The sequence below is a fragment of the Pristis pectinata genome, chromosome 3, assembly GCF_009764475.1.
Source record: "Pristis pectinata isolate sPriPec2 chromosome 3, sPriPec2.1.pri, whole genome shotgun sequence".
In the NCBI taxonomy this organism is placed as follows: domain Eukaryota; kingdom Metazoa; phylum Chordata; class Chondrichthyes; order Rhinopristiformes; family Pristidae; genus Pristis; species Pristis pectinata.
Window position 1 is genome coordinate 143,203,613 of NC_067407.1, and position 11,594 is coordinate 143,215,206.

Sequence of the window (11,594 nt, forward strand, 5' to 3'; positions counted from 1 at the left end):
TCTCTGTGTTCACAACTCTCTGTGTTCACAATTCCTTGCTGTAGCCCTTGTAGCACTAACTCTGAAAACAGTTGCAGCTTCAACAAACCCCAACCCACAGCCCCAGGGGTCATGCACAGAGACTGACCTCCCTCAGACTGGGACAGAGGGGAAGTGTTGCAACAGCCAACAGTAATCCCTGGTGAAGAAAGGGGAAGATAACGAGGGACTTTGACCCCCTCACACCTGCTGGGAACTGGGCCAGTGAGCAAGTCAACTGTCTGGTGTTGGCTCACAGCTGGAAAGTTTTGGAACAGGAGATTATTGAGGGGAATTAGCAAAACAATTTAACACAGGCTGCCAAAGGAAGTGGTTGAGGCGGGTACAATTTCAGTGTTTAAATGACCTTTGGACAGGTACATGGATAGGAAAGGTCTAGTGGGATATGGACCAAGCGCAGGCAAATGGGACTGGCTCAGGTAGGCACTGTGGTCAGCATGGATGGGGTGGGCCAATTTCTGTGCTGTATAACTCGGACTCCATGACTACAACCCAATGACAGAAATGATCATTTATCTCTAAGGGGAAGGAATGTTCCTTGTCAAAAAAGCAAACCTAAGATAATAGATGATAAAATGACAACACATAACACACAGAACAGCAAAATTTGCAAAAATAGAGTCACAGAGTCACACAGCATGGAAACAGGCCCTTCGGCCCAACTGGTCCATGCTGACCAAGATTCCCAACCCAAACTAGTCCCACCTGCCAGCGTTTGGCCCATAACCTTCTGAACCTTTCCGATCCATGGACCTGTCCGACAGTGCTTCTCCGTATCCTGGACAACCACAGGTGCGGGAGGGCTCATCAGCGCAAGGTGCTCGAGCTCTGGGCTTTGGAGCTCAAACAGCAGCGACCATCAGGGGGGTCCATCAGGGAGGATGGGAGCTTCATGGATGCCACATTTCAGGAGGGGGTCGCACCCACAGCTCAAGAGGGTTCAGGCAGGGGGGGACTGGATGACGTACATATGGAGCAGAAAGGGTGGGTGGGTAGTTCAGGACACCTCCGGAGCCTCCTGCTCACTGACCAGAATTCAGAACTGGGTACTGATGATGAGTTGGTATTGGAATTGGTTTATTATTGTCACTTGTACCGAGGTACAGTGAAAAACTTGTCTTGCACACCGTTTGTACAGATCCATAGAACCATAGAATCATAGAACCATACAGCACAAAACAGGCCCTTCGGCCCACCATGTTGTGCCGTCCATCAAACCACCCTCACACTATCTAACCCCTTCCTCCCACATATCCCTCTATCTCACATTCCTCCATGTGCCTATCCAATAAATTCTTGAAACTGTCCAATGTATCTGCCTCCACCACCACCCCAGGCAGCGCATTCCATGCACCAACCACTCTCTGGGTGAAAAACCTCCCCCTGACATATCCCCTGAACCTCCCACCCATAACCTTAAAGCCATGCCCTCTCGTCTTGAGCATTGGTGCCCTGGGAAGGAGGCACTGACTGTCTGCTCTATCTATTCCTCTCAATATTTTATATACCTCTATCATGTCTCCTCTCATCCTCTTCCTTTCCAGTGAATAAAGCCCTAGCATCTTAAGCCTCTCCTCATATTCCATACGCTCTAATCCAGGCAGCATCCTGGTAAATCTCCTCTGCACCCTCTCCAACGCCTCCACATCCTTCCTATAATGAGGCGACCAGAACTGAACACAGTACTCCAAGTGTGGTCTAACTAGAGTTTTGTAAAGCTGCATCATCACTTCGCGGCTCTTAAACTCAATCCCACGATTTATGAAAGCTAACATCCCATTGGCCTTCTTAACTGCTCTATCCACCTGTGAGGCAACTTTCAGTGAACTGTGAATATGAACCCCCAGATCCCTCTGCTCCTCTACACTGCCAAGTACCTTGCCGTTTACCCTGTACTCTGCCCTGGAGTTTGTCCTTCCAAAGTGTACCACCTCACACTTCTCCGCATTGAACTCCATCTGCCACTTGTCAGCCCAGCTCTGCATCCTATCAATATCCCTCTGTAAGCTCCGACAGCCCTCCACACTATCCACAACACCACCGATCTTAGTGTCATCCGCAAACTTACTAACCCAGCCCTCCACCCCCTCATCTAAGTCATCTATAAATATCACAAAAAGTAGAGGTCCCAGAAACCGATCCCTGCGGGACACCCACTAGTCACTGCCCTCCAATCCGAGGGCACTCCTTCCACCACAACCCTCTGCTTTCTACAGGCAAGCCAATTCCTAATCCACACAGCCAAGCTTCCTTGGATCCCTTGGCCTCTGATCTTCTGAAGAAGCCTACCATGAGGAACCTTATCAAACGCCTTACTAAAATCCATGTAAACCACATCCACCGCACTGCCCTCATCAATATTCCTGGTCACCTTCTCAAAGAACCCTATCAGGCTTGTGAGGCAAGATCTTCCCTTCACAAAGCCATGCTGGCTGTCCCTAATCAGTCCATGATTCTCCAGGTGTTCATAGATCCTATCCCTTAGAATCCTTTCTAACAGCTTACCCACCACAGACGTGAGACTCACCGGTCTATAATTCCCTGGACTATCCCTACTACCTTTTTTGAACAAGGGGACAACATTCGCCACCCTCCAAACCTCCGGCACCATCCCTGTGGACAACGAGGACTCAAAGATCCTTACCAGCGGTTCAGCAATCTCCTCCCTTGCCTCTCGAAGCAGCCTGGGGAAAATCCCGTCAGGCCCCGGAGATTTATCTGTCTTGATATTATTTAACAACTTCAACACATCCTCTCTCTTGATATCTACAACCTCGAGAACATTACCCCTACCAGCACTCCCTTCCGCGTCATCAAGACCCCTCTCCCTGGTGAATACTGAAGAGAAGTATTCATTGAGAACTTCTCCCACTTCCGCCGCCTCCAGGCAAATCCTCCCACTTTTGTCTTTAATCGGACCTACCTTTACCCTAGCCATCCTCCTACCCTTCACGTACGTGAAAAAGGCCTTGGGATTTTCCTTAACCCTACTAGCCAAAGCCTTTTCGTGTCCCTTTCTAGCTCTCCCCAGCCCCTTCTTAAGTTCCTTCCTCGCTACCCTATATTCCTCACGGGCCCTGTCTAAACCTTGCTGCTTATACCTCACGTATGCTACCTTCTTCTCCCTAACAAGTCGTTCCACCTCTCTCGTCACCCACGGTTCCTTCACCCTGCCATTCCTTCTCCGCCATTCATTGCACAGTGCATTGTGGTAGTACAGGGTAAAAACAATAACAGAATGCAAAGTGTCACAATTACAGAGAAAGTGCAGTGCAGGCAGACAATAAGGTGCAAGGTCATAATGAGGTAGATTGTGAGATCAAGAGTCCATCTTATCATACTAGGGGACCGTTCAACAGTCTTATAACAGCAAGATAGAAGGTGTCCTTGAGCCTGGTGGGATGTGCCCTCAGGCTTCAGTGGGGAGGTTTCCCTGGGGGTGCAGACAGACCTGAGATCACAGAACTATCTCTGCTGTACACGAGGAAGGGGAAAGGTCAAGGGAGCAATCGTTGGTGGAGTTTCTGTGGCTTGGGGAGAGACAGTTTTTTCCCCGTCTCCCGGGAGTGAATGCAGGATGTTCTGATGCTTCCTTCTACCAGGGCGTGGATGATCACTGAGTGGCTGCAGAACATTCCAGGAGGGGAGGGTGAACAGCCAGAAGTCACGGTCCACATCGGCACCAGTGACCCAGGAAAAGAACATCGAGGCCCTGCCGGCAGATTTGAAGGAATCAGGGAGGAGGTTAAATAGCTGGACCCCAGAGGTAGGAATCTCCGGATTATCCCAGTGCCGTGGTTCAGGAGTCGCGCCGGTCTGCAGAGAGTTCAGGGCCCGCCTCCTGAGTTACAGATAGAAAGTAATGCGAATCAAAAAAACTGCAGATGCTGGAAATCTGAGCAGGAACCAGAAAGTGCTGAGAACAGCAGTCCCAATGGGCCTCAGACCTGAAACATTAACTGTTTTTCTCTCTGCGGACGCTGCCGGACTTGCTGAGTGTTTCCAGCGTTCAGAAGGTCACCAGGTTTGTAGCTGCAGGGCACTGCAGTGTGAGAGACAGGGGTAGGACCACAGGTGAGGTAGCGCTTCCCCTGTGAGTCCGACGGGGTCATTTACTGCATCCGGTGCTCCCGGTGCAGGCTCCTCTACATCAGTGAGACCCGGCGCAGGTTGGGTGATTGCTTCGTCGAGCACCTTCACTCCGTCCGCTGCAACAGCCAGGACCTCCCGGTGGTCACCCACTTCAGTTCCACATCCCGCTCCCACACTGACGTGTCTGTCCACGGCCTCCTCTGCTGCCACGTTGAGGCCAGGCGCAGGTTGGAGGAACAACACCTCACATTCTGCCTCGGGCGTCTCCAACCCGACGGCCTCAACATCGATTTCTCCAACTTCCAGTAACCCGTCCCCTCTTCTCCCCCTGATTCCTGTGACCCCCTCCCCTCCCTCCCCATGACCTGCCCATCTATTCCCCACCTCCTTCCTTTATTCCATGCTCCACTGCCCTCTCCCACCGGAGTCCTCCTCCTCTACCCCTTGGTCTCTCCTGTCCATCACCTCTCAGCTTCTTACATCTCCCCCCTCCCCCACCCTCCTACCTTCCCCCCTCTCACCTGGACTCACCTGTCCCCGGACCTCTCCCCTGCCTGCGTGTGCTCCTCCCCCTCCCCCCACCTTCTTATTCTGGCTTCTGCCCTCTTCCTTTCCAGTCCTGATGAAGGGTCTCGGCCCAAAATGTTGACGGTTTGTTTCCCTTCACGGATGCTCCCTGACCTGCTGAGTTCCTCCGGTGTTTGGTGTGTGTTGCTGTAGGGCCACAGGTGTCCAGCACACCTGAGCAAGGAGAGAGGGAGTGCAGGGGAGAGTTCTCCGAGCGATGCCTGGACCCCAGGGTTACACAAGGCACAGAGCAGTGCCATACAAGAGGCCGTTGAGTTGGGTCCCTGACTCTCAGGCTCCCTGGCCTTTCTGCAGACTGGAGGTGTGCACGTGTTGTCTGTGTATGGACCGTGAGACGTACAGCCCTTGAATATGTGAAGGGGTTGCTTCCCGTTCCATTTCAATCACACTCTTTGATCTTCAGGCACTCGGTACAGAGGGAGGAGCCTCCTCATCCATCTGCTCCTGGGCCTGACCAAGGTGGCCATTCACAGGTCCTGGTAGAGGGCCGTCGGGGCTTCCACCCGAGCTGACAGTCTGTCCCTCTTCCGAGGAAAGGTCCATGCCTGGGTGTCCTGGAGAGGGAGCACGTGGTGTCCACCTGCCCCTTGGAGACCTTCCGTGACTGGTGGTCACCACAGGAGTTGGAGTGTGTTGATTTGATGTATATTTGTCAAAAAAAATGAATTAAATAAGATAAGATTTCTTTATTGGTCACATGTACATCAAAACACACAGTGAAATGCATCTTTTGCGTAGTGTGTTCTGGGGGCAGCCCGCAAGTGTCGCCACACTTCCGGCGCCAACATAGCATGCCCACAGCTTCCTAACCCGTACGTCTTTGGAATGTGGGAGGAAACCGGAGCACCTGGAGGAAACCCACGCAGACACGGGGAGAACGTACAAACTCCTTACAGACAGCGGCTGGAATTGAACCTGGGTCGCTGGTGCTGTAATAGCGTTACGCTAACTGCTACACTACCACTCCGGCCCATTGAAAATGATACAAATATTGTAAATATATAAATATAAAAACTGGGGAAGGTTTACACAAAGACGCTCTGCAAACTCTGAGACGTCAGGCAGGGTGGGCGAGGGGCACGGGATCTGCAGCTCGTGGGTTCAGGGGCTGAGGGTCGGAGGCAGATAAATTACAGCCAGCGTTTCAGGAGTAAAATTGGGAAACTACTTTCTCATTTTAGCTGCATTTCTCACCACCCACGAGGCCACTCAGCCCATCGGTTCAGAGCATCAGTCCCATTCCCCCTTATTTCTCTGTAAGCTCCTCCTGCTTCTCTCCATTCCTGCAAATTGCCCATTTCTCCTGCCACCTACCCACACACTTGGGGCATTTACAGCAGCCACTTAATGGAATGTGGGAGAAAACCGGAGCACCCGGAGGTCAGGATTGAAGCCGGGTCTCTGGCGCTGTGAGGCAGCAATTCAACCAGCCAGACCACTGTGCTGCCCCTGGGGGGGGAGCTGAGGTAAAAGTTCAGACCTGTCCCTATGAGCCAGGACAAGTACTAATCCTAAATCCCGAATGTTCCTCCCCGGTGGGTTGGGGAGAGGCAGAGGGTCTGGCTCCAGAGCTGCGATCAGCCTGCCTCACTGCTGTCTGGAGGGGCCGAGTGGTCATCCCCAGGTGAAGTAGCTGCCAGGGTCTTCCCCTGGAACGTAGCGTGTGGGCCTGTTGCTTCCTTCCCTGAGCCATGCATGGGCAGGAATTCCACCCTAACCCTCTCTGTCCATCCCTCCCGTGTTCCCTCTGGATCCTCCGAGAGTTATAGGGAGAGACTGGACAGGCTGAGACTGTTCTCCCTGGAGTGAAGGAGGCTGAGGGGCAACCTTATGGAGGTTTATGAAATCATGAGAGGCATAGATAAGGTGGACGGTAACAGTCTTTTCCCCAGGGTAGGGGACAGGTTTAAGGTGAGAGGGGAGAGATTTAAAGGGGACCTGAGGGGCAACTTTTTCACCCAGAGAGTGGTAGGTGTGTGGAACGAGCTGCCAGAGGAAGTGGTAGAGGTGGGTAAAAGCTATTCGGACAGGTCCATGGATAGGAAAGACTTAGAGGGACATGGGCCACACGCAGGCAAATGGGAGTAGCTGAGGTAAACACCTTGGTCGGCATGGACGAGTTGGGCTGAATGGCCTGTTTCGGTGCTGTGTGACTCTGTGACCCTGTAACTCCTGCCCCTGGCTGTTGGCCTGTAGTAGTGGGTTCAGGAGGTGGGGCGGTGGGTGAGAGACTGACCTGAAACAATGAGTAAAATCCCCCACAGAGTACCTGTGAATGTTGCCGGGGAACTCCCCGGCGCCGTTCGTGGTTGGTGTTTGCTGATGCTTCAGTTCAGGGACCTTGCAGGAGGTGGAGGCATGTAACTAGGTCAGGGTTAGTCTGCCGTGGTTATACACCCCTCCAACGGTGTGTTCAGTGCTGCCCCGGGGTGAACAGACCCCCACTGCACCAGGAACATTTCAGCCATTAACTCATTGCCTTTACCCCGTTGGGTTTGGCCTTCATACACGATGGCTTTTGAACCTTTACTAGAGTCATAGAACAAGAACAGGCCTTTTGGCCCAGCATGTCCCTACTGGCCCTGATGCTATAGCAAGCAGATGCCCTCTCTCTCCACATGATCCATGTTCCTCCATTCCCTGCCTGTTTGTTCCTGTCCAAATGCCTCATAAATGCCCCTATTGTACCTGCCTCCAGCACCCCCGGCACCCACCACGCTGTGTGTAAACACCTGACCCACACATCTCCTTTAAACCTTCCCCCCCCTCACCTTAAACCTCTGCTGTCCGACTGTGGGTGAAACCGACTTTCAGCTGACCACTCAGCCCATCACCTTGCCTGATGTTATCCCAACATTTCCCCCTTTCCCTGGGAAGCCCCTTCAGCCAGAGTGGCTCGGGACAACTTCGCTCTGTGTGTGTGTGTGTGTGAGTGTGTGTGTGTGTGAGAGTGTGTGGTGTGTGTGTGTGTGTGTGAGTGTGTGTGTGTGTGAGAGTGTGTGTGTGTGTGTGTGTGTGTGAGAGTGTGTGTGTGTGTGTGAGAGTGTGTGAGAGTGTGTGTGAGTGTGTGTGTGTGAGAGTGTGAGTGTGTGAGAGTGTGTGTGAGTGTGCGTCTGTGAGTGTGTGAGTGTGTGTGTGAGTGTGTGTGTGAGTGTGCGTGTGAGTGTGCGTGTGAGTATGCGTGTGAGTGTGCGTGTGTGTGAGTGTGTATGTGAGTGTGTATGAGTGTGTGTGTGACCTCCGTCCTGCCCTCCCTCCCGCCCAGCCCACCTGGTGCTGAGTCCCTTACCTTGCACTCTTTTGCTGCTTCATCCAAAGGAAGGCACTTATGGTTTTCGTGCCTCTTGGAGTGCAGGCAAACCACACACAGCACCTCCTCGTCCTCCTTACAGAAGAGTTTCAGAATCTCCTTGTGCTGCCCACACATGCCTCCTGCCTCGCCCTGCTCCCGAGCCTTGGTCACTTCCTTCAGGAAGGAGTCGACAATATTGGCCAGTGTGCGGTTCCATTTTAACTCGCTGTTGGAATATGTCTCCCTGCAAACTGGGCATTCACACCCTCCCTTTTGTTTCCAGTAGCTCATCAAACAGGCGCAGCAGAAGTTGTGCTGACACGGTGGGAACACAGGGTCCTTGAAGATATCCTGACATATGGGACACGACAGTTCGTCCTCCAGCCAAGATATCTTTTGTCCCTGTTCCATTTTGCCACAAGCCTTCTCGAACAAGGCTGCTTCCTGTTTACAGGACTGCCCACAGAGATACACTTCAATGCAGTTTCACTTCTCAGTCCTGTTGCCAACTTAAAGGGACACTGCCTCCTATGAACCCTCAGTCCTACAATGCCCCCCTGCTCCTCCAACGCTCCAAGGGCACTGAGTACGGGAGTTGGGACGTTATGTTGCAGTTGTACGAGTCGTTGGTGAGGCCGCACTTGGAGCACTGTGGACAGTTTTGGTCGCCCTGTTATGGGAAAGACGTGGTTAAACTGGAAAGAGGGCAGAGAAGATTTGCGAGGATGTTGCCAGGACTCGAGGGCCTGAGTTACAGGGAGAGGTTGGTCAGGCTGGGTCTTTATTCCTTGGAACGTAGGAGAATGAGGGGCGACCTTATAGAAGTGTTTAAAATTATGAGAGGAAGAGATAAGGTGGACGGTAACAGTCTTTTCCCCAGGGTAGGGGAGTCCAAAACTAGGGGACATAAGTTTAGGGTGAGAGGGGAAAGATTTAAAAGGGACCTGAGGGACAATGTTTTCACACAGAGGGTGGTGAGTGTGTGGAACGAGCTGCCAGAGGAAGTGGGTGAGGCAGGTACAACAGCATCATTTAAGAAGCACTTGGATCGGTACATGGAGGGGCGGGGCTTGGAGGGATATGGGCCGAACACAGAAAATTGGGACTTGCTGGGTGGGCACCATGGTCGGCACGGACTGGTTGGGCTGAAGGGCCTGTATCCGTGTTGTATCGCTCTGTGACTCTCTCTGACTCTAATCACCACCCCCCCCGCCACCCCCCCCCCCACCCCCCCGAGCTCGACCCCCAGAATCCAGCTGGATGGCAGACTATTCCACTATTGGAGGCCCTGCCTCAGCTGCCTGGCTCAAAAGCTCTGGAATCTTCCCAGTCCTTCCTCGAAGATGCTCCAGGAGTCACTACAACGATCCCAGTGGCTTGGCGGAAGATTGCCCTGGGCCAAGGCGTGTTTGCTACTGTAAGACTCTACATAAATGCAAATTGTTTTTGTTGGGTAGTGCTGGACTCTCCCTTTGATTGCAAAGATATAAATGACGTTTTAAACAGTGCACTTTTAGCAGTCCTGTTGAAGGATCTGAACCCGAAACGTTGACTGTCCATCTCCCTCCACAGACGCTGCCTGACCCACTGAGTTCCTCCAGCACTTTGAGTGTTACTCTTTAGAAGGTTATGGGCCAAACATTGACCAATGGGACTAGCTTGGATGGACATCTTGGTCAGCATGGAGCGCGGGTAGAGTTATACCGCATGGAAACAGGCCGTTCGGCCCACAATGTCCACACTGACCAGTGTATTACGCCCATCTTCCAGCACTTGGCCCATTGCCCTCTCTGCCCGGACACTTCTTCTCCACTGTCAGTGACCCAGCTTCCACCATTCCACCACCCTCTCCAGGACTGTGTCCCAGGTACTCTCCGCTCTCTGGGTGAAGAAGGAGTTTACGACAAAGAGGTGTTTAAGAGGCTCTTAGCGGCAGGGTAGTGTAGCGGTTAGCGGAACGCTATCACAGCGCCAGTGACCCGGGTTCTATTCCCACCGTTGTCTGTAAGGAGTTTGTACGTTCTCCCCGTGTCTGCGTGGGTTTCCTCCGGGTGCTCCGGTTTCCTCCCACATTCCAAAGACATAGGGGTTTGTACGGGTAACATGGGTGTAATTGGGCAGCGCGGGCTCGTCGGGCCGGAAGGGCCTGTTACTGTGAGGTATAGATAAAGTTCTTTTTAAAAGATAGGCCCATGGATGTGCAGAGAATGGAGGGATGTGGGCATTGTGCAGGCAGAAGGGAGTTGTTTAGTTGGACATTTAATTACTGGTTTAGTTAGTTCAGCACAACATGGTGGGCCGAAGGGCCTGTTCCTGTGCCGTACTGTTCTACGTTCTCTCATCTCCGGTGCCGTCTGCATGGAGTTTGCATGTTCTCCCTGTGACCGCGTGGGTTTCTTCCCACTTCCCAACAATGTGCGGGTCAGTAGGTTATTTGGCCACAGTAGATAGTCCCCCAGTTTGTGGGTGAGGGGCAGAATCTGAGGGCAGATGGTGGGAATGAGGGGAGAATAAGTTGGAGGGAAACAAGGAGCGATGAAACGGGACTCCCTCATTGCTCTGTTGCCAGCCAGCACAGACGTGATGGGCTGAATGGCCTCTCTCTGTATTAAGAAAGAACAAATGTGTGAGCAGGAGGTTGGCCGTGCCCTCGCCATCTCAGAGAGACACAAAGGTGTCCGGGTGACCCCCGGGAGTGGTGTTGGGGCCGGTGGAGGTGGGCAACTGAAGCGGCAGAGACCTGGGGATGGCCAATAAATGCTGGCGCTGCCCTCAGGCCCAGGTTGTGGACAACGGAAGACAGAAGCAGGCAGTTTGTCAGGAGGTGACTCTGGCCAGGACACTAGGACCAAGGCGACATAGGGGTGCACCCAGAGGTGCCCCTGGCTGGGATGGTGCCACAGTGCTGGGGATGTATCAGGAACACGGTGCAGAATTCTCCCTCTGCTCAGTGGGTGTTGGAGTTAGGCCTTTTATTTGTGGAGGGAGGCGATGGGAACATCTTGGTATGAACTGTACGTTAATCCAAGTTACTGAATAAAGCAAAAGAAAACCTTGTGGTTTTCTCAGAAGGCGAGGCACATCTGTGATCTGCTGGTTGGTTGATGAGACACAGCAGCCATTTAACTCATTAACCACTGCCTGGGTCACCTCTCCACACACTGCCTGCTTTTGTCTTCCATTGTTCATAGTCTGGGCTTTCCTGCAATGCCAGCATTTTTTGTCCATCTGTAATTGCCCCTGAGTTAGAGAGTCACAGAGTTGTACAGCACGGAAACAGGCCCTTCAGCCCAACTCGTCCATGCCGACCAAGTTGCCTAACTGAGTTCGTCCCATTTGCCTGCATTTGACCCATATCCCTCTAAAAAAGATGTCATTAAACTGGAAAGACTGCAGAAAAGATTTACCAGGATGTTGCCCGGACTTGGGGACCTGAGTTACAAGGAGAGGGAGTGTAGACTAGGACTTCATTCCCTGGGACGTAGGAAATTGAGGGGTGACCTGACAGAGGTGGATAAGACCATGAGGGGCATAGACAGGGTGAAAGCACACAGTCTTTTTCCCAGGGAGGGGGAGCTACAAA

General features: G+C 52.6%; 1 protein-coding gene across 1 annotated transcript in view; it reads right to left on the reverse strand.

Moving 5' to 3' along the window:
• Positions 1 to 8,452, reverse strand: part of LOC127568675 (zinc-binding protein A33-like) — a 28,989-nt gene extending 20,537 nt beyond the window's left edge. Inside the window, exon 1 of the mRNA XM_052012697.1 lies at positions 8,009 to 8,452. Coding sequence (XP_051868657.1) covers positions 8,009 to 8,422 — 414 coding nt within the window. The 5' untranslated portion in view covers positions 8,423 to 8,452. The remainder of the gene's footprint in view (positions 1 to 8,008) is intronic.
• Between the last annotated feature and the right edge of the window lie 3,142 nt (positions 8,453 to 11,594).